At 39.4% G+C, this 21,664-nt stretch overlaps 1 protein-coding gene across 1 annotated transcript in view; it reads right to left on the bottom strand.

The window, feature by feature from the left end:
- The window catches only part of ptprub (protein tyrosine phosphatase receptor type Ub), a 159,258-nt gene extending 147,391 nt beyond the window's left edge, over window positions 1-11,867 (bottom strand). The window contains exon 1 of the mRNA XM_037677245.1: window positions 11,716-11,867. Within this exon, the coding sequence (XP_037533173.1) occupies window positions 11,716-11,867 (152 nt within the window). The remainder of the gene's footprint in view (window positions 1-11,715) is intronic.
- Between the last annotated feature and the right edge of the window lie 9,797 nt (window positions 11,868-21,664).

Here is a 21,664-nt window from a genome sequence, read left to right as displayed (position 1 = left end):
TCCTTCCTTCCTTCCTTCCTTCCTTCCTTCCTTCCTTCCTTCCGTCTGTCCATTCATCATCTTTACCCGCTTCTTCCTTTTCAGGTCACGGGGGTCACTGGTGCTCATGTCCAGACATCATGGTGTGAGAGACGGGGGACACCTCAGACAGGTATCCAGTCCATCACAGGGCCACATAGAGACAAATGAGACAAACAACCATTCAATCTCTCAACTCACACTTAGGGACAATTTAGAGTTACCAATCAGTCTAACATGAATGTTTTTGGTCTGTGGGAGGAAACTGGAGTACCCACACATGCACGGAGATGTAACAATATTTATCTTCTTCATCGTTTATTTGCTCTCCCTCGCTTCGCACAGTCACAAAGTGAGACAGGAAGCTACCGTAACGAAATGTATCACATTTCCGCCATCAATACATTTCAAAATAAAAGACCACAATAAAATAAAATTCACAAACGTATTATTAACTCAGTATAGTAAATAAACATTTTAGAGTACATTTTTAACTCTGTTACAGAGATAACATGCAAACTCCACCCAGAAAGGTCCCTGGCCAAGATTTGATATGGCGAGTGAGCCACCGAGTCACTGTACCGCCTGGTAGGAATCAACTTTATAAATGTCCCAGTTGTTTTTTTGTTGTTGTCATTTGTTTGTTGGTTGGTTTGTTAGATTTTTCTTGGCACAAAACTCTGAAATTCCAACTTCTAAGTACAGAACACACCAAATGGTAATGATCGCATTGTTACTATTTGATTTAAAATAGATTTTTAAAAATCTGCTCATTTTAGGGTTTTAATGTAGAATATACTTCTGAGAGTGGTGGACGGAGGTTAGAGAAGGTGAGCATGTGATCAGAAGATGGTTGGTTCTACTCCTGGTACCGTCAACATCAAAAATGTGGGTGGGAAAAGTTAAGCACCCACACCTGCCTCCACCTTCATTTGCCCCACTCTGGGCCCTTGAGCAAGGCCCTTAACCCCCACCATCTGCTCCCCCGGGTGCCCTACATAGCAGCTCTCTGCTCCACACAGAGGGCTGTGGTAGCTCAGTGGTCTGTGGTTGCATCAGGACGGACATCTGGAGTAAAAACAATTGCCAAGTTTTCGTGCAACTTCGTTTGCTGTGGTGACCCCTGAAGAAGGGAGCAGCTGAAAGAAGAAGAAGAAGAAAAAGTAGAATCTACTCATCACTTTTAGTTCTGCAACATTACACTGTTTTATTGCTTTGTTTACTTTTTCTTTTTTTAGAATTTTAACAGCGTGCTGCAGTTTAAATAATTGCTGAGAACTTCAATCGGGTCTTAAGCTTTTCAGCAGATGTCTTGTTTTTAAATGACTACGGTAATTAAAATCAGGGGCAGAAACAAAATCTAAATCGGGACATCTCTACCAAAGATTTAAATCAAAATCATTTTTATAATACAGTACAAGAAATTTTCTAGAAAAATAAATACAATAACAGGTAAAAACAAAATATTTTAATATACAGCAACTTTTCTGTTGCGGGTTAGGGCTTCTTGAAAGTCGCATGTCCATAGTGTTTTCTACTCTATTGTGTTGTACAACTCAAAGCCACAGTACATGTCTTTATTTTCTTTAAGCTTTCAAAATACACTCATAACATTATTATATTTTATATTCATACACAGCAAGTACTCATCACATGGGTCAATTTCTTCAGAAGTATATGCAACAAGTTGCTTAACTGTGAATGCTATTGTATTTTTACCAACAATGTTTGCAATAAAAGCTGAAATGGGCAATATAATAAAAGAAAAAAGCTTTACGTACTGTAGAAAATGAATGTTTTATAAATAATCTTAGCACATGTATGGGAGTCAGGGGGTCTTTACCCACATTCCCAGACATCATTAAACAAAAGTGACGGTGCAAGGAAAAGCCTTTCAGCACCGACACTGTGTAAATTCTGCTCCAGGTATTCTACAGCGCCTATAGAAAAACAACATAACTGCAGGTCATTGTGAAGACACAAATGATATGAGATGAGGAACAAACTGTTCTGTTTATTCCCATTACCAAACACCCCAGGAGAAACATGAATTGTTGGCAAAGTGCAAAAATAAAGGGTAGCTTTTCAGGGCTGGGTGGTTCGCTTATGAAATGATCCACACTAAGAGTTAATGAGTTAATATTAACCTTAAGGGCACTTAATTTAGTTTCACCTTGAATCGGGGAAATTCAAGGTGATTCTCGTCTACAGAATAATTTGCAGAGATTTGAACATGTATTTTGAAAACTTCTGAATATCAGCTTGAACACATGATCTCAAAAATGGCAACAGTAAAAAAAAAAAACATATTCTACATCCAAGTCAACCAGGCTTATATTATAGTTCAGTCCCATTTGTCTAGATGCTATTTTTGAACAAACACCATCAGATCAAAGGTAAACATCATTTTCCACTTAAAGCTTAGGGTAAGTATTTGAAATGTCTGTAAGAATGAGTAGCGACTGGGAAAAAGTGGTTTCTGATCCGAACCTGAACAGTACTTTCCGACTGTGTATAGTTTCCAAAACAAGCAACATGCTTGAGCATATAGTGGCCCACAAAGGTTCTGGGTACTGCTTTAGAGAATAGATCAATTTTGTCATCAATTCAGGTTCATCGAGGTTCAGCTGAAAACTGATGACCACCTGATGAACTGGATTCAGGTGGACCCTGCATAACAGACCTAGTAAACAAACAAGAAACGGCAAGAATAAACTGGAAATATTTGATAGTGAAGCTGCCATCTTACTGGACTAGAACAAAACTGTGGGAAGATACTGGAAACACCAGGAAAGATTTAGTCTACACTGAAATGGTACTTAATGATACATTTCGGACAACATGTCTGTGAATGACATGCTTTTTTTGGGCTCACAATTTATTCCTGATGTGTCTCAATTTGCAGTTTATTCTCTCACAACAGATAACAGGGTTTCCAAACCCTCTTTTAGTTGTTTCACAGTTCTCTCTCTTTCTGAATCAACTAGAATGAAAATGGTTCTAGATGCCCACAGCAGTTCTGTACTACTGTAGTCTTATTTTATATCTTAGAACTTTTTTTTTTACTCCAAGAACACAACAGTGAGGCCTTGCAACTCATGCAAGGATATAACAAACCCCTGTAAACCTAACAAGGTGGAGTCAGTTTCTCTGGACGGGTTCTTCCTCATCAACAAAGACAAACTCATACAGTGCCTTGCGAAAGGATTCGGCCCCATTGAACTTTTCAACCTTTTGCCACATTTCAGGCTTCAAACATAAAGATATAAAATTGTAATTTTTTGTGAAGAAGCTTCAACAAGTGGGACACAATCGTGAAGTGGAATGAAATTTATTGGACGTGTCAAACATTTTTTAACAAATAAAAAACTGAAAAGTGGGGTGTGCAATATTATTCGGCCCCCTTGCGTTAATACTTTGTAGCGCCGCCTTTTGCTGCAGTTCCAGCTGCAAGTCTCTTGGGGTATGTCTCTATCAGTTTTACACATGGAGACACTGAAATTCTTCTCCATTCTTTCTTGGAGACCGTTTGTTTGTCTTCAGCTCTTTCCACAGATTCTCGATTGGATTCAGGTCTGGACTTTGACTTGGCCATTCCAACAACTGGATATGTTTATTTGTGAACCATTCCATTGTAGATGTGTCTTTATGTTTTGGATCATTGTCTTGTTGGAAGATAAATCTCCGTCCCAGTCTCAGGTCTCTTGCAGACTCAAACAGGTTTTCTTCCAGAATGGTCCTGTATTTGGCCCCATCCATCTTCCCATCAATTCTGACCATCTTCCCTGTCCCTGCTGACGAAAAGCCGGCCCAAACCATGATGCTGCCACCACCATGTTTGACAGTGGGGATGGTGTGTTCAGGGTGATGAGCTGTGTTGCTTTTACACCAAACATATCGTTTTGCATTGTGGCCAAACAGTTGGATTTTGGTTTCATCTGACCAGAGCACCTTCTTCCACATGTTTGGTGTGTCTCCCAGGTGCTTGTGACAAACTTTAAACAACACTTTTTACGGATATCTTTGAGAAATGACTTTCTTCTTGCCACTCTTCCATAAAGGCCAGATTTGTGCAGTGTACGACTGATTGTTGTCCTATGGACAGACTCTCCCACCTCAGCTGTAGATCTCTGCAGTTCATCCAGAGTGATCATGGGCCTCTTGGCTGCATCTCTGATCAGTCTTCTCCTTGTTCAAGATGAAAGTTTAGAGGGACGGCCGGGTCTTGGTAGATTTGCAGTGGTCTGATACTCCTTCCATTTCAATATGATTGCTTGCACAGTGCTCCTTGGGATGTTTAAAGCTTGGGAAATCTTTTTGTATCCAAATCCGGCTTTAAACTTCTCCACAACAGTCTCTCGGACCTGCCTGGTGTGTTCCTTGGTCTTCATGATGCTCTCTGCGCTTTGAACAGAGCCCTGCGACTATCACAGAGCAGGTGCATTTATACGGAGACTTGATTACACACAGGTGGATTCTATTTATCATCATCAGTCATTTGGGACAACATTGGATCATTCATAGATCCTCACTGAACTTCTGGAGTGAGTTTGCTGCACTGAAAGTAAAGGGGCCGAATAATATTGCACGCCCCACTTTTCAGTTTTTTATTTGTTAAAAAAGTTTGACACATCCAATAAATTTCATTCCACTTCATGATTGTATCCCACTTGTTGTTGATTCTTCACAAAAAATTCAAATTTTATAACTTTATGTTTGAAGCCTGAAATGTGGCAAAAGGTTGAAAAGTTCAAGGGGGCCGAATACTTTCACAAGGCACTGTAAAGAGGTACTGACAGTCTTGTTAGATTTGTCTACCTGGTTTATTGAATGTGCATCATGAAAGCCTTGTAAACTTTTCAAGAGGTTTTGGAAAATCTCTTGCAGATATCGTTAACAACTTGTTGCCAACAGTAGCGGCCCATGAGATAGTATCTTGAACTTACTCTCCAAACAGAGTTTTACTCACTGTATGTCTAGGCTGGGATGGTTAAAATAAATAATTATTACCTCTCTCCATTTTATCTTCTTACTGAAAATTTAAATTCCCTTTAACACTTCAGATGTTTAGACTTCCAACTACGTATCTTAACATAGCAATGATTTGGGTAGAACCAGGTTTCTTTTGTACCTGATATCCAGTTTTAATTCAGCTCTCAGTGATTTAACTAAACACAGGAACATTTTGAGCTACAGCCTAATCACAATATTGATTTTGAAATTTTATAAAGTTCATGTTGTTGTGATAGTTTGTTTGCTTTTTATCAAATTATCTTTGAAACACAATCCATCAAATATCCTAGTTTTATTCTATTAAAAAAAATCAACAGTTTTGTTCCCTTTTGATTTTTTTTTAATGAATCATAAAATATTAAATTAATACAACTGCTCAGATCAAACTGTGAAAACCTACAACGCATGCCCCTCACCCCTTCCTCACCCGCAGGAGACAGCGCCTTTTATAAATTACATCCAGAAGCACCATAAAATCTGATAAAGTTCCATCTATCCATTGATGTTCCACCCAAGGGCAAAAGAACCTCCATAACAAGATTAGGATCCCCCATAATTCATATGGAGAGCTGCTGGACAACAGCCTGGTCACAGGGTGGAGGTGACACTATCTGTGGCAAGCCACAGCAGACACAGGCGGGATGCAAGGATGATAAGTGGAGGGTGGGGTTGTGCAACCGTGATACATTATAATCGATGGGGGTCACAAAATATGGAAAAGGCACAAAATATGCAGAAGTGATAGCATAAAGAGTGCTCCAGTTCTGACTTTTAAAGGTTACACACAGTCACGGGAAGAGACGGATGCTTGATCCTTAGAATTTAAAATCTGAGTAAACGCATCAGATGAAGAATAACTTATTATTCCATGTATGTATTTATTTACAAAAGCTAAGGTAAATGCTGAATCGGTGTGGGAAACATTAGGTCAAAGCTTCCAGTTAAATTAAGAGCAAAAGCAAGTGATGTTAATCAAATAAAATTGATTAACTGATTATAAGTTAATGTGACCACCTTTAAACAAAAACAGACACTTTGTCATTTTACCATTTGGAGCATTCTGTTGAAAGAAAAACATCTATGGTGATTTGAAAGAACTAAATGCTGCTGCCCATCAATCAGGTTAATGTTTGAAAGACATTTCCAAACAATTTAGACTCCATTAGTCAGCAGCACAAAACATTATTTATCAGTGGAAAGCAATCGAGATAGGTGCTGGTTTTGGGGGATCTAATGACTTTCATCATGAGATCAAGTTGTGAAATGTTCAAAGAAAATGAAAAAGCTTCATCATATGCCTCAGGTAGCAGTTTAAATGTTAAGTCCTTGTTGTAGACCGTCTTTTTCTTATGGACACTTCATGCTCACAAGAGAAACGTGGGGGTTAAATCTTTATAAGTCTTCCCAACTGCAGCAGACGTCATGAGGCAATCAAAATAAACACAGAGAGCGAGCGCAGTTGTCAGAGCGGATGTTTATTTTCAGCTGATGATGGAGGGAGTTGGAGGAGGAAAATTGGGTATTTCTGGCGTTACTGAAGAGAAGCTCTATTTAGTAAATTTGTCACACAGAGACTGCTATCATTTCTAACAGAAGGTGGGGAACATGCCTCTACGCTGCCCGGCTGTGCACTTCCTTTCCGTCATCACCACCCCGGCTGCCCACGGGAGGCGCACTCCATCTCAGTCAGCATAGCCACGAAGAGCCTCCAATTCCCCATGACCCATCTCCTTCCACGAGTTCCTTTACTACCTTTATGCTTTATTTGACCTTTTTAATCATTTTTACAGGGATATATATATATTTTTTATATATATATATATCTTGTGTGATTCCTTGTGTATGATCCTTTGTACTGAAACTCTGGCACAACAATGTCCTGCGGGATCAATAAAGTTCTGTCTTATCTTATCTTTGTACTGTTGGCTATAGTTTCAAAAGCCTCCAACAGCAGCTCCTCAGCAGACGCTGCTCTCAGAGATGAGCTGACTGCAGTCACTTTACATAAACAAACGCACCCACAAAGTTCTGACCAATCACGTTGTGCATCCTGTAAGAAATTAGTTCTGACTGGGGACAATGCACAAGGAGGAGTGCTGGGGGGTGGTAAGAGTAGAAATTTACCGTTACACAATTTTCATCACCCACCCTTATCAGCGAGACACTGGAACAGAGCTTCTCATTGGCTACAAATCAGGCTTTAGAGCTAAAGAGCAAACAAGCTAAAGAGCTAAAAAGCTAAAGTAAAGAGCTAACGTGCATTTATAAAAATAATTAAAAATAAAAAATAAAAATGTGGGCTAAGGCTTATTTAAAAAGGGTTACAAAGAAAAAACAATTTATCTCAAAAATGTATCTAAATAAAGTTATTTCTGCATAAATAGTGATATATATTTTTTTTTTTCACCAGAGATGCGCCAAGCTGCATTGGAAGTTCTACAGCTAGCAAGAGAGCTGCAGATTAAACTATATACTGTATTTTACGTGACTGCTACATTTTAAGTAATGATCCATTTTCACTCCTAGATTTTGTGATGATGTTGGAGGCAAGGTAGGAAAGGTCTGTGATGGGGTTCCTGCTGATGCCACTGGTTTAAACAACACGACTTCCACCTTTGTCTTGTTAAAATTCAGAAAATTCAACCCATTCAACTCCTGATGTTAGCCAGGCAGTCAAGAGCATGCACAATTGTGCTTCAGAGGAAAGTATACTTAATCATCTGCATTACAAAGGTGGATTTATAATGTGCTACGTTTGAATTATGGCCCACGTTTTGTATAGTAAATGACAGCATCATGTAAAATATTTTTGTTGTTAAATGTAATTCCCATTTGCCTCATTTTAAGACTAGATAAAAACAAGATGACTATAGTTTGTGTAAGTTTGTGGCCTGAAAGATCAAACTTTGAACTTGAAATAGGATATACTTACTCTTAGCCCTGACTGTAGGTTTTGTTGGGTTGTATGTGAAAACAACAAGCTGACACACTGAAATGAAGCTAAAGTGCATTTTTCCCACTTGTTTTGCCTTGCACACGCTTATTTCTATATAAGCTACTCAGCCCAGCTTTGTTTCTTTGACAACCAAGGCCAGAGTCCAAGTAATCTCAAATACACAAGAAACAAGAAGGACTAAAGGTCTGAAAATAATGGGATCAATGGCTGTGTTAAGGTTTAAGAAGTGCCCTTGATGCTGCTTGCTGTTCCATTACTGTAAGTCTGAGCAGTGGACGGCTCTCAGCGCATCGGCCTTGATGCTCATCTTTTCAGCGCACGCCTTTGTCCTGCACTCCGTTCTGAGGAGGTCACACAGGATTTCAGACTCAATCTCAGAGGGTCTGACGACCCCCAACAGTCTATCTACTATTGTCTACAATATCCTTCGGCAGAAATATAGAAGAGCAGCAAAAAATAAATTAGGGGCTAAAGTAGAAAGAGTGGAACTCTGGTTGTTGCCTTGAAAGGTCCATTAGTGTTGTCATTTCCCTGATGTTTGGTTTCAGTCTGTCTCACAAATGTAAAATTACCTCATTATGTAGTGAAATTGTTCACGGAGCAATAAGAGCTTTCAGTAGGAGACGCTTCAGTCTGAGAGATTCATTAGTGGCAGATGTTAATGTGTTTATACACGTCGCTGCAGAAGGTAAAGGACAAATAAAAGTTCTCGTTTGATTCTTAGTTAGTTTTTTTTTGTTGTTGTTGATTTTCTTTTTTGAATTATTTTTTGTTGCCTGTCAGACCTTACAGATAAGTGGATGCAGCTCTGAGGCATGTAAACAACATCGATGGAGGCTTTGATAAAAAGGAAACCTGGAGAGAGAATAGACATGTTTCCTTCTAAATGGAAGATCTCATACAGGGACAAAGCAATAATAAGACATCACACAGACTTAATTGACTTACAGCAATGACACACAATGGTGGTGCTCCTGCTGGGAGTCTGAGGCTGACCTTACACTGGAAAAAGAAACGCAGCACAACACTTTCCTCTGCACAACCAGCAGAAAGCATTAGCCGTGTCTCTTCTTTATTAGAAATGTCAGCGTCTCTGTTCAAATGTAGATGCCGTTTATTTTGATGTTTCACAAGGTATTTTTCCCTCTTAAAGTGCTCACATAAACATTTTTTTTAATGATTTATCATCCTTTTTATTTTCTGACAGAATAGATAACGGACTATTTGCCAAGTCCTGGCACTCGTAAAGTTATTGTTCACTGGTTTTGTCCTGATGGAAACTTGGGTGGATTTACCATTCAGAAATAATATGAGGGTGAATTATAAAAGGAAGAGGAGACTTTAAGTTTGCACAGAAATGGACAAAAGCAATTACACAATCTCTCCAGTAAACAAACATTGATTTTGTGGCTAATGTGACAGCTGCTTTAAACAAATTTTATTAGTTAGAGCTGCTTGGTTAATTAGGCCAGTGTTAGCTCCAAGAGTTGGATACAAATGTCATGTCCTTCTGTACTAAACATGTAAAATGAGTCCATATTTAAGATGACACCTGTCCCTACTATTGTATAATCACACTATTCAAGACAAAAAAAGTGAGAATTTATTAGCATATTTGCAGACTATAAAAAGGGGAGAGTGGTGGTGCAGAGGCTAAAGGAGGAAAACCTGTGATCAGGAGGTCACAGGTTTGAATCTATGTACTGTACAATTGGAATAAATTATCAAAACTTGGGTGGGAAAGATGAAGCATCAGTACTCAACTCCACCTCCATTTACCTCGCTGTGGGCCCTTGAGCAAGACGATTAACCACCGCACCCCCAGCTGCGCCACTGGGAGTCTTAAATGACAGCCCTCTGCTTCACATATGTGGGGCTGCAGTAGCTCGGTGATCGGTGGTTGAGTCAGGAAAGACATATGGGGCAACAACCATGGCCAAGTCTTCGTACGAGTTCACTAGTTGTGGCAACCTCTGATGAATTTTTATTTTTTTATTTTTCTCTTTCAGTTGCTCCCTTCTTCAGGGGTCGCCATAGTGAACTATCTTGCACGAAGACTTGGCAATTGTTTTTCCACACTGGATGCCCTTCCTGATGACACCACAGACCACCAAGCTACCACAGCCCTCTGTGTGGAGCAGAGAGCTGCTATATAGGGTGCCCGGGGTAGGAGATGGTGGGGGTTGAGGGTCTTGCTCAAGGGTTCAAAGTGGGACAAATGAGGGTGGAGACAGGCATGGGTGTTTCACCTTTCCCATCCACATTTTAATGTTGTTGGTACAGGGAGTCGAACTGGCGACCTTCCGATCGCATGCTTACCCTCTCGAACCTGTGCGCCACGACCCCGGAAGAAAGGAACAGCAAAAAGAAAAAAATATATTTTTGAATAATATCAAAAATCTTAAAGCCATTACTTTTGAAGTTTTAATTGTGGTCAAAGCTATTTTCAATAAAAAACATTATTCTTAATGTTTTCCTTAAAAATAACGTTGGGTAGCTTCTGTAAATTCGTATGCTGTTTGATCCATTACTAATGCCATGTGTAAGCTGGTCATAATCAACAATAAACAACTGCATCAGATGCAAAAATGGACGCCACCGTACCAGTTGTGCAGAGACCTTTTGAGTGTTCTCAGGCCGACTGCTCTTTGGTTTAGAGTTTGAAAGTGTGCCATTAACATTTAAAAAGGAGTTATACGTAGAAGCCAAGACTCGTATGACAAAGTCTACTTTGTGCTGCGCGGCTTCACTGAAGAGTTCGCATAAAAGACAACAGTGGCAGCTAAGTAGTTCTACTTTAGCAGTGCAAATGCAGTTTTAAAGGCACACGTGCTGGAGGATCATTTAGTTCGCTCAGTCAATCAGGGTACATTTGTGTATGGACCCAATACATCCCCATACATTGCTTGAGAGTCCCTAGGGAGTTAAGAAAGCACCTACCCTGAAGAGGACTAAAAGGTACTGCTTAAAATAATTGTAAGAACTACTACAGTGTCACCATTACAAAAAAGGGTAAACTACCTCAGATGGTCAGAAGGACCGGAAACTGGGCCCCTGCAATCTGAAAGCACCTATTGAGTTGTTCTAACTGATTGCACACATCACGTAGTTTGTTGAATGTAGCACAAGTAGCACCTGATTAATTAAGATTAGCAGCAGAGTCTGCAGGCAAGGTAATTCCTACAGATATCTGCTGTGTAGCAGTTTAATTTTCTCAGTAGTGACGGGGAAAAAAAGGGAACTTTGTTTTGTTGATGTTACAGTGTGCTTGTGTTTGTGCTGATGCTCAAGTGTAACGTTGACTTAACACCTTTGGTGGACACGTCTTGTGGGTAAAAAGGAAAAAATAAGTATTTGAATATGCCAGCACTTACAGCTGCTAGCACATCTCTCCCTTGTGAAGAGAAATCCAGAGGATAACATGTTCGCCTCCATGTTACAGTGACTCAAGTTAAGGAAATATTTGCTTGAGGGAAAAGTTTAGAGAGAAGTATATCTGAAAAAGAACAAAATGTCTAAAAATTCAAAAGAATACATGAATGCAAAAGAAAATCTGATCCAAATAGAATATTCTTCATTTATATATGAGCATTAAAAATTAACATTTACCGCAGAGGAAGTTCGTTCTTTCTTCCTGTACACACACACACACACACCGCAGTGTTCAACAAGTAAAAACATTAATGTTGGCCGCACACGCTGCTTCCCCCATCAATAAAACAACCTACCTGCTCCGGATCAGGCCACTGAAGGACTGACGGTTATTCCACTCCCAAGGCTGACACACCACCTGAAGTGCACAACCTAATCTCATTTTCACTCCTCCCTCACTCGTTCCATCATTCACAGCTCCACCTCTGTCAGGCTCAGTCTCCCCCATTGAAATCATTTTTCATTATCGCTGCCACCATCCATCAAGCAGCTTCAGTCTCCCACACGATATTCAAAGCAGAGCAGGCTATTGACATTTTCAGTTCTTTAAAACAATCTGCCCCCCCTGGCTGTGGTATTTTCCATTGACCAAAGATCAACTTCTAATGACATCTCCTCGGTCATTCATCTTGAAATGTTAATAAAAAACAGTATTCACTTCATCAACTTATCATTTTTCATCCCTGTGCAGTCTATCCTGTTTAGAGGGCTTTAAAGTACTATTAGTCATCCATATCGCGTGTCCTCATTTTATGAGTTCTTTTTTTTTTCTCTACTTTTGGCCTCATTTAAAATTAAAAAACGGGCCAAAAGGTGACAGAAAGGAAAGTATTGAATTAGGCTTGTATGGTGCCAGGAGGCACTCTTAACCTTTTTTTCTGGTGCTCTTTTCCTCCTTCTACACTATTAACAACTCTATTGTTTCAGCTTTTATCTTTATCTTATGCGTTCATAAGCTAGAAGCCGTAGCCCGTCTCTTCACCGGGCTTTATTGCCTCAAGTCAAGTTTCAGCAGACCAGTGCCTAAACCTTTGAGAGGTCACAGCGATGCAGGCAGAAATTAAAAGTGTAAAGAGTCATTTGAGGACTAATGCTCAGCCAAGGACAAAAAAAAAAAAAGAAATACAAGTGCCACTGTCAAAGTGGCCACAGCCTTCTAGCATTTGAGAAAGATAAGGCCACGTCAGCAAGTGTTGTACTCTTCCTCCCGAGAAGAGAGGCGACCTTTTGAATTGTTCTCCAGGCAGTTCAGGATCAACCATCAGATCTGCCCAGGAGAGAAACAGCAGAAGAAAAGAGACAGAAAGGGAGGAGGGTGTGCACCTCGTTCAATGTTTGCCGACTGCTCTAACATGCTGGCGCTGCATGAGAACAATGGTTTAATCACACGCTATGGTCATGCATTTGTTTTTTTGCTTTCTTGGTTTTTTGTTAAGAGAACTCATAACCATTAATGTCTGTGTGTAAGTACAGTTCAGACAATTAAAATCCTCTGGGCTTTTACACTTTATTTGTCACGTAACACACGTTTAATTTAAATTAGTAACTGTTAAAACGATAGTTTAGACACGTTGGGGTAAATTCCTCCTCTCATCATGTCATCCATATCAACTGGAGGTCTTCTCTTTATTTCTTGAAGATGTCTCACCTCTCCAAGACTTTTTTAGTTCTGATCATGGATCGGTAGTTCCAGGATTATGAGGCCGAGTCAAGATGGGAATGCTTTTAAAAAAAAAAATAAATAAAAAAATCTTTACCTCAAAAACAAGACTGGACTTTTAGATTTTTTTTTCCCAGTTGAAGCACAGCAAACAACCCAAATGCTATAGTAGCTACAGCAGGCCTGTACGTGGTGCTGTAATGCTTCCACCAAAATAAAAACAATAAAGAAGGCAGGCATAAAGAAGACACTAACTGTAAACACAAGAAAAAGACAAGGATGGTGATTAAACCAAATCCTTTTCGTGGGCTGACCATGAAGTGGAACAAGTCCTTTGTGGCACATTAAACTACTATTGACTGGTAGCTGTGTGGACATACTGGACAATTTCAGATCCAGTATCTAGAAAAAAAAAATGGAGGGTAGATGGTCCTTCTAATATTCAAAGAGTTTGTAGTAAATTATTTATACACAAGTATTTGGCTTTTAAAACTATTCTAATTTGCAACGTGTCAACAACTGGGTTTAAAAACACACTCTGAAACTCAGATTGGAAAAATACTATTTAGGGGCTTCTAAAATGCCATTTCTTAGAAGTTAATAGGCTGAAACAATAAAAAAAGCACATAAGTAATTGACCCACCCCTCCATCCTTTGAGTCAGGCTTTTTGTTAATTTGTCAGTGCAGTCAGAAAAATACTGTATTTCAACAAACCGAGCTTGGACAAAGAGCTGCTTCAATCTATAATCTTTAAAACATCAAAGTTCATGCTCAATAATCCAGGTTAAAAAAAATCCAACAAAGTTCAATCAGGTCACGTGGATGTTTTTTTTTGTTGTTTTTTTTAATGTTTCGTCTTTCATCCGAAGAACTTCATCAGTCTGAGGATCCACAACAAACTCAGTCACACAAGCAGCACACTCACATAGTGGACCAACCAGTTTGCTGGTGATAAGATGGTTTCTGGGGTCCGCCCTCTCCCCCATCGACTCCTCTGAGGCAACCGTAGCCAAAGTGGTTCAAAACATCAAAGTTCATGCTCAATAATCCAGGTAGAAAATCCAACCAAGTTCAGTCAGGTCATCTGGACAGTTTCTTTCTTCATTTAATTTTTTCATAAAGAACTGATGAAGTCCTTTGGATGAAGGGCAAAACGTCTCAACAACAAAAAAAAAATATATATATATATATATATATATATATATATATATATATATATATAAATAAAGAAAAGAAAGAAAGACAACCATTCAGATGACCTGACTGAACTCTGTTGGAATCTTTAAAACATTTTATTTTACAAAACATCACTTCAACAGATTTACTGCGTCTCAAGGTTACAACATTTTCTTTATTATTATTTTACATACAAACACAACAAACGCAAAGGTAAGCTACCAAAAGACACACTGCAATAAACTGAGAGCTCTGATTAGCTCGTCTTCAATACCTGAAAGTGTGTTAATCAGAGAAATCGCTCAGTGCAGTCCTGAATGACCACCCCTGCTGCAGCTTCAACTATAAGAACATACCATTCTGAAAGTGATACAGAGACAGACGCATTGGCAATAAAACTGTTAGCTGTGCAGGCATGGCTGACTCTGTCAAACCAAGTGTTCAATCCAATCACAGCCAGTTAAACAGGGTGCTCCGTAGTACTGTACAATGTTTTTTATCCCACATACTTGCCCACATCTTGACCCTTAAAAATGAAGTTAATTAAAAGGGATTATTTCAGTAAGAAGCAGATGAATGAAATAATTGCCCATTCGTCTCTTGATGGATTAGAGTTTAAAGACTCCCTAAAAATTAAGCTTTAACTGACCAGAGCTTTGTGACACAGGACTGTTTCGTCAGGGCAAACCCCACAGTGCCACTCTATATGGATTTTATTTAAACAAAGACCGTCTAATCCTAAGAACAACTAAAATATCAGCCAAACTGAAAGGAGAAATAAATGTAGCAGCTACAAAGAGCTGATATTTGAGCATCACAACTTTGCTGAGTTTCCAGGAGCTGCTTCTTCGCAGTGCTGGTGCACATTCAGCAGCTTTTTGTAACACAGTGTGCTCACTGACAGTGTGTTTGCAGAGTTGACAGCGAGAACAAAATCTTCCCTCGGGTTCCCTTTAGGTTGGTCTGAAGTGTAATCAACCATGAGGTCAGGATCCAAACCTCCACTGCTAGCAGACAAACTAAATAACCTGGTGGCTCTGATTAATTTGGTCTCCATTCAGCCTGCAACAATAAAATAATAATAAACTAACGATGAGCAATGCATCACTGTTAGCAGCATGGTCAAAGAGCAGGCCAACGCTGCTGGTCGACACAATGAACATGTCATAGTAACATCCAGATCAACAGGAAACAGCGGTTACCTGATTCAGACCGGTGCCATAAATCAAGCGTGTGACAATCGTGTTTTTGCAGGGCAGGAATCACCTGCAAACACATTCCTAATTTGCTCTGGTGTCATGCTACAACTCCACACAAGAAATGAAAACATCCAAGCTCACATTTTGGCTGTGATGTGCCAGGCTGGTCACCACGTCCATCTAGAGCCAGAGAAGGCTAAAAGAGACAAAACATTAGGACTGCATTGTCATTGTCCTCCGAGTGTTGCATTTATATAGAGAGCTAACTCGCCAAGCACTCGGCAGCACTTCATCAGCCCGTCATCACCTGTTGTGAATGCATTTACTGCAGGAACCTACTCTCACTTAACAGAACAATTAAAGACCTGTCATAAGACTTCTATTGATAGCAGCAGATATTTATATCAGCATCTATCAGGTATTTTATCTTTTTATACAAGTGAAACATTATGCAAGAGTAACAATGACTAGAACACTGCTATCCTACTGACAGATTAAAATAAAATATATGATAATTGAGACTTTGGGGGCGGCTGTGGCTGAGTGGTTAGAGCAGTCGTCCTCCAATGGAAGAGTTGGGGGTTCGATTCCACCAGCAGTCACATGCCAAAGTGTCCCTGGGCAAGACAGTGAACCCCTCATTGCCTCCGATTAATGTCCCATCGGTGATTGAATGTGATAAAGAACTGATTATGATATTTCAAGTTATTCTCTAATGGTGATTTTCCAGTTGGGGTACTTTCTTTGCTCTCCACTCCCATGAGAAAATAATAAAAAAAGAAAAGAAATACAACTCTGAGTGCCTCATCGTCTGTTAATGTCATTGTAATTTATTTTGAAAGGAAAGTGTAAACAAGGGTCAAGGTTCACAGGTAAGATCTGCTTTATTGTGAGAATATGTGCCTAAAGTGTCTGTACTTGAAGCCTCTGATTCTTTAAAATAGTAAATGCTAATTCAGTGCAAGTTTCAACTGTGTGAACGTGGCCATTTTTGTAAGCAAAAACAAGAATGGACAAATATCTAAATCATAAAGCAGAAACTGAGATTAGTGCTCATTAGTACAGATTTCATTTAACCAGTTTTCTGACACTTGTGGTGCTAAATTAGTTGAGTAACTGATAAAAGAAGCAAACATTTGAAGAAACCTGAATTGTTACAAGCTGATTTGATGTTGGAAGCAGTATCTGGAAGGGTAGGAACGTAGATCGACCGGTACATCGAGAGCTTCGCCTTTTGACTCAGCTCTCTCTTCACCACAACAGACCGGTACAGCGCCCGCTTTACTGCAGAAGCTGCACCTATCCGCCTATCAATTTATCGCTCCATTTTCTCCCCCATTTAAAAACAAGACCCTGAAATACTTTAACTCCTCCCCGACCTGGAGAAAGAACTCTACCCTGTTCCAGCTCAAGACCATAGCCTCAGGTTTGGAGGCACTGATCCTCATCCCGGTCACTTCACACTCGGCTGTGAACCGCTCCAGTGAATAATTTCTAATAATAATAATAATAAAAATAATTTCTAACCATTTGTTAAAGTCTTTAAAAATGTTTGCATAACACGCTTCAAAATGTTTTGAGCATAGAGTTCCAGAAACACCTTTTGGTCTTGCGTCACTTGGACTAGCCTTTAGCTTGTTAGTCTGGTCAGAATGAAACTCTTAAAAATTGACCATGTTCAAAAAAGCTATATGCAACAGGTAAGATATTAACTGTTCACAAGCTTTCCATAGAACCCTATTTATGTATGAAAATTGTCACTTTAAAGACAGATTTCCACAAAGATTAACCACCATCATTGACTAACAAAACTAACCTGCACGCTGTATTTCTTTTCCTTTTTTTTTTTTTAAACACACACCTTGAAGTATAGAGAGATTAAAAAATCTAAATACTCAAAGACTTGTGAAACTATTCCTAACATTTACATAACATCTAATTTTGTGCATTTAATTAACTGCTGAGCATATGTTCAAATGTAACTCAGGGGCAGCTCTCCAACACTGCAGCTTGAGACAATGCTCACACACACACACACAAACACACAGCTCTGCCTTGGTGTCCTACATTTAATGCCTACGGGACATTCGTACATTCCTCTGTGCAGCCTGCCCGTTTAGTATCACTGCAGCAACCAGGCCCAGAAGGCTTCATCCCTGTTAGCGTTTCGCCGAGCAACGCTGCCCGGACAACTAGAAAAAAAAACTAATCATCACTCCGAGTGAAAGTAAAACGCAAAGCAAAACTAAACTCTCTGAATTAATATAGGTTTAACTCTGTGCATACAGATTTGTCTGACCTTCTCCGCTGCAATGTTTAAAACATGATCTTGGCCTTAACATTGACCTACCAGCTCTTTGTGTTGCCTCTCAACGCTCTAAGAGGAGGATAAAATAGAACAAAGTAAAAAGGCTCCATTAATTCTTTTTCTTTGTTCTCACTTTTTAGCCTCAAAGCTAAATTTAAAACTACTGAAATAGAGAAAATTTGTTCAGAATGTTGCTTTTTTGGGGGGATGGGTGCAGCTCAGCAGAGGGGTCGTTTTTCAAACTGATGGTTGCTGTTTGATCTTAAACTTCCTCAAATGTTAATTTGAAGTGACCTTGGGTAATACACAGCATTGAAATCACTTCGGATGAAAATTGATTACGGGTCTAGTATTCATTTAAGAAATGCATATTACTTTACCTTGACCAAATCGATTCCTGTAGTTAATGGCAAAGATTTAAAAACAGATCTTGTATGATCAACACGTGCTCAAAGCATAAGGTTGGGATCAGTCTCAGTTGCCACCATACAGAATTTTAGCTCAATATTTGAAAAAGTGGCTGAATTACACCCATTATTAGTTTTTTATATTGAGTTGGTTATGGTGGTCAGTGGCGATTTTAGCCTCTTTTGGGGGTGCCCAAGCACCCCTAAATTTTAACTCAGCTCCCCTGAAAAATAAAGAAACTATCAATACGATTTTGTAAGAAAGCTTATCTCAAACCTTACAGTCATCAGAATATTAAATAAATTTAGAATATATATGGAATAAACGATGACTGTCTTAAACTGGTCAGTAAAATCTATGATTTCTTTGTGCGAGTTGGATCCTCTACACCACCTGTCAATCAATCCAGTAGGCTCGTCAGTAACTGACCAATCAGCAAACTCATTTTGTTCTGAACTGAAACGCCCCTTAGCTGCAGGAGCTGCACTCACTTTTCCTCTGACAACATTTTCAAGTTTTGCATTAAGAAAGATGTGTGAGAGTGGGTAGGGGTGGGAGGCTAGGATGCGTGAGAGAAGTGGAGCGTGTTCTGTTCACACAAGGAGTACTGTTGGTCAGGCTACTTCTTGTGCCGTGCTCTCTAAAACAGCTACTGAATAAAGTGTTTACATTTGTAGGTAAATATAAATGTTTAACAACCTGTTAAACTACACCAGAATACAGGAAATGGCATCAACTTTATTCAAAATCTTCTGGGTGAGGACACCCAGACCCCCAACCCACCAGTGAGTCACTCCACCACACGTGGACTGAACTTGGCAATAGAGCCTTCTCCTACTCCGCTCTTGTTTCCTGGAATATCTTACAAAAAGATTTGAAGCTCTTGACCTTGACCTTTCTAAGTGGCTTTAAGAATCTGTTGGACTCCTGGCAAGGACCAATGCAGACATGTTCCTGTTTTTAGTTTTCTACATTCGCTTTATAATCTAGCTGTTTTTGCTTTTTTTTGCCATCTTATTTTAACTTGTTAAAAAAAATAAAAAAATTGTATGCCTCTTTTATAATTGTCTACTGTTGTCGCTGTTGTCCATTGTTGTCATCATTCTTTGTTGAAATCAGGTCTCTCTTGTAAATGAGTCCTCAAGGCTCAATGGGATTAATAAAGTCTAAATAAAGGTTGAATGAAAAATGACAAATGCTTCTGACACGAATGATGGGGGGAGACTCATATTATCAGCACCTTTATTCAAATGGCAATTTTCAAAGCAATAATATTTGGGAATGGGCAATTCCAAATGTAGAGTGGCGATGCATCATTAATTAATGTAGAATTATTTCAATGATATTTATGAATGGAAATTGTGTAGTGTTTGTTTGCTTTATTCATATGAAGATTACATTGTAGTAGTTCAGGACAAAATGTTTGTATGTGTGCAAAGAGTGCAAACACAGTTGTCTGACTCAAACTTTATTATTGAATTTACAAACCGGATTCCAAAAAAGTTGGGACACTAAACAAATTGTGAATAAAAACTGAATGCAATGATGTGGAGGTGCCAACATCTAAAATTTTATTCAGAACAGAACACAAATCACAGCTCAAAAGTTTAAACTGAGAGAATGTATCATTTTAAGGGAAAATTCTGTTGTTTCCAAATTTCATGGTGTCAACAAATCCCAAAAAAGTTGGGACAAATCCATTTTTACCACTGTGTGGCATCCCCCCTTCTTCTTACAACACTCAACAGACGTCTGGGGACAGAGGAGACCAGTTTCTCAAGTTTAGAAATAGGAATGCTCTCCCATTCATGTCTAATACAGGCCTCTAACTGTTCAATCGTCTTGGGCCTTCTTTGTCGCACCTTCCTCTTTATGATGTGCCAAATGTTCTCTATAGGTGAAAGATCTGGACTGCAGGCTGGCCATTTCAGTACCCGGATCCTTCTCCTACGTAGCCATGATGTTGTGATTGCTGTAGAATGTGGTCTGGTATTATCGTGTTGAAAAATGCAGGGTCTTCCCTGAAAGAGATGTCTAGATGGGAGCATATGTTGTTCTAGAACCTGAACATAGTTCTCTGCATTAATGGTGCCTTTCCAGACATGCAAGCTGCCCATGCCACAAGCACTCATGCAACCCCATATCATCAGCGATGCAGGCTTCTGAACGGAGCATTGATAACAACTTGGGCTATCCTTGTCCTCTCTGGTCCGGATGACATGGCGTCCCAGTGTTCCATAAAGAACTTCAAATCATGACTCATCTGACCACAGAACAGTCTTCCATTTTGCCACACTCCATTTTAAATGACCCCTGGCCCAGTGCAAACATCTGAGCTTGTGGAGCTTGCTTAGAAATGGCTTCCTCTTTGCACTGTAGAGTTTCAGCTGGCAACGGCGGATGGCACGGTGGATTGTGTTCACTGACAATGCTTTCTGGAAGTTTTCCTGAGCCCATTCTGTTATTTCCTTAACAGTGGCATTCATGTTTGAGGTGCAGTGACGTTTAAGGGCCCGGAGATCACGAGCATCCAGTAGAGTTTTACGGCCTTGACCCTTACGCACAGCAATTATTCCAGATTCTCTGAATCTTTTGATGATGTTATGCACGGTTGATGATGATAACTTAACAGTTTTTGCTATTTTACGTTGGGTAACACCATTCTGGTATTGCTGTATTATCTTTCTGCGCAACAATGGTGTAATTGGCGATCCTCTTACCATCTTGGCATCTGAGAGACACTGACACTCTGAGAAGCTCTTTTTATACCCAATCATGTTGTCAGTTGACCTAATTAGTGTTATTTGGTCTTCCAGCTGTTTGTTGTATGCTCAGTTTCATTTTCCAGCCACTTATTGCTACTTGTCCCAACTTTTTGGGGATTTGTTGATACTGTGAAATTTTGAATCAACATATTTTTCCTTTAAAATGTTACATTTACTCAGATTAAACTTTTGATCTGTCATCTATGTTATATTACGAATAAAATATTGACATTTGCCATCTCCATATCATTGCATTCAGTTTATTTTTCACAATTTGTTTAGTGTCCCAACTTTTTTGGAATCCGGTTTGTACATGGCCACCGCATTGTTCAAGCCAAGAGCCACCGTCAGTAATGGGGGCTAAGAACCCCTCATGGTCAGATCCTAGAATTGGCCCTGGTGGTGGTCATTTTGAATTAAGTTGTTATTGAAAGTTATTCAGATGTTGATGTACATCCAATGATTATTTCTGAAAGTTTTAATAAAATTATTCAAGTGGTTCAAAGTTGAAAAAATGAATGTAAGTAAATACAAAGTCCCCATAAAGATAATAAGACAAATATGTGTGCATGTGTGTGTGACACAGTTAGGAGGACAAAAGGCAATCCAGTGACAGACTAATTTTTTGATTAGATTTTCATTAGCTCCATGTTATCGGTGATGGATCCCATTAGCAGGCCAGCATGGTGACGTGCCCTCGTGGTAAAATCGGAGACTTCTAGGGACAA

This window comes from Nematolebias whitei, chromosome 5 (assembly GCF_014905685.2).
Source record: "Nematolebias whitei isolate Nwh7 chromosome 5, NemWhi1, whole genome shotgun sequence".
NCBI classification, from domain to species: domain Eukaryota; kingdom Metazoa; phylum Chordata; class Actinopteri; order Cyprinodontiformes; family Rivulidae; genus Nematolebias; species Nematolebias whitei.
The sequence above is the reverse complement of the archived record's forward strand: the minus strand, read 5'-3'. Positions and strand labels throughout refer to the sequence as shown.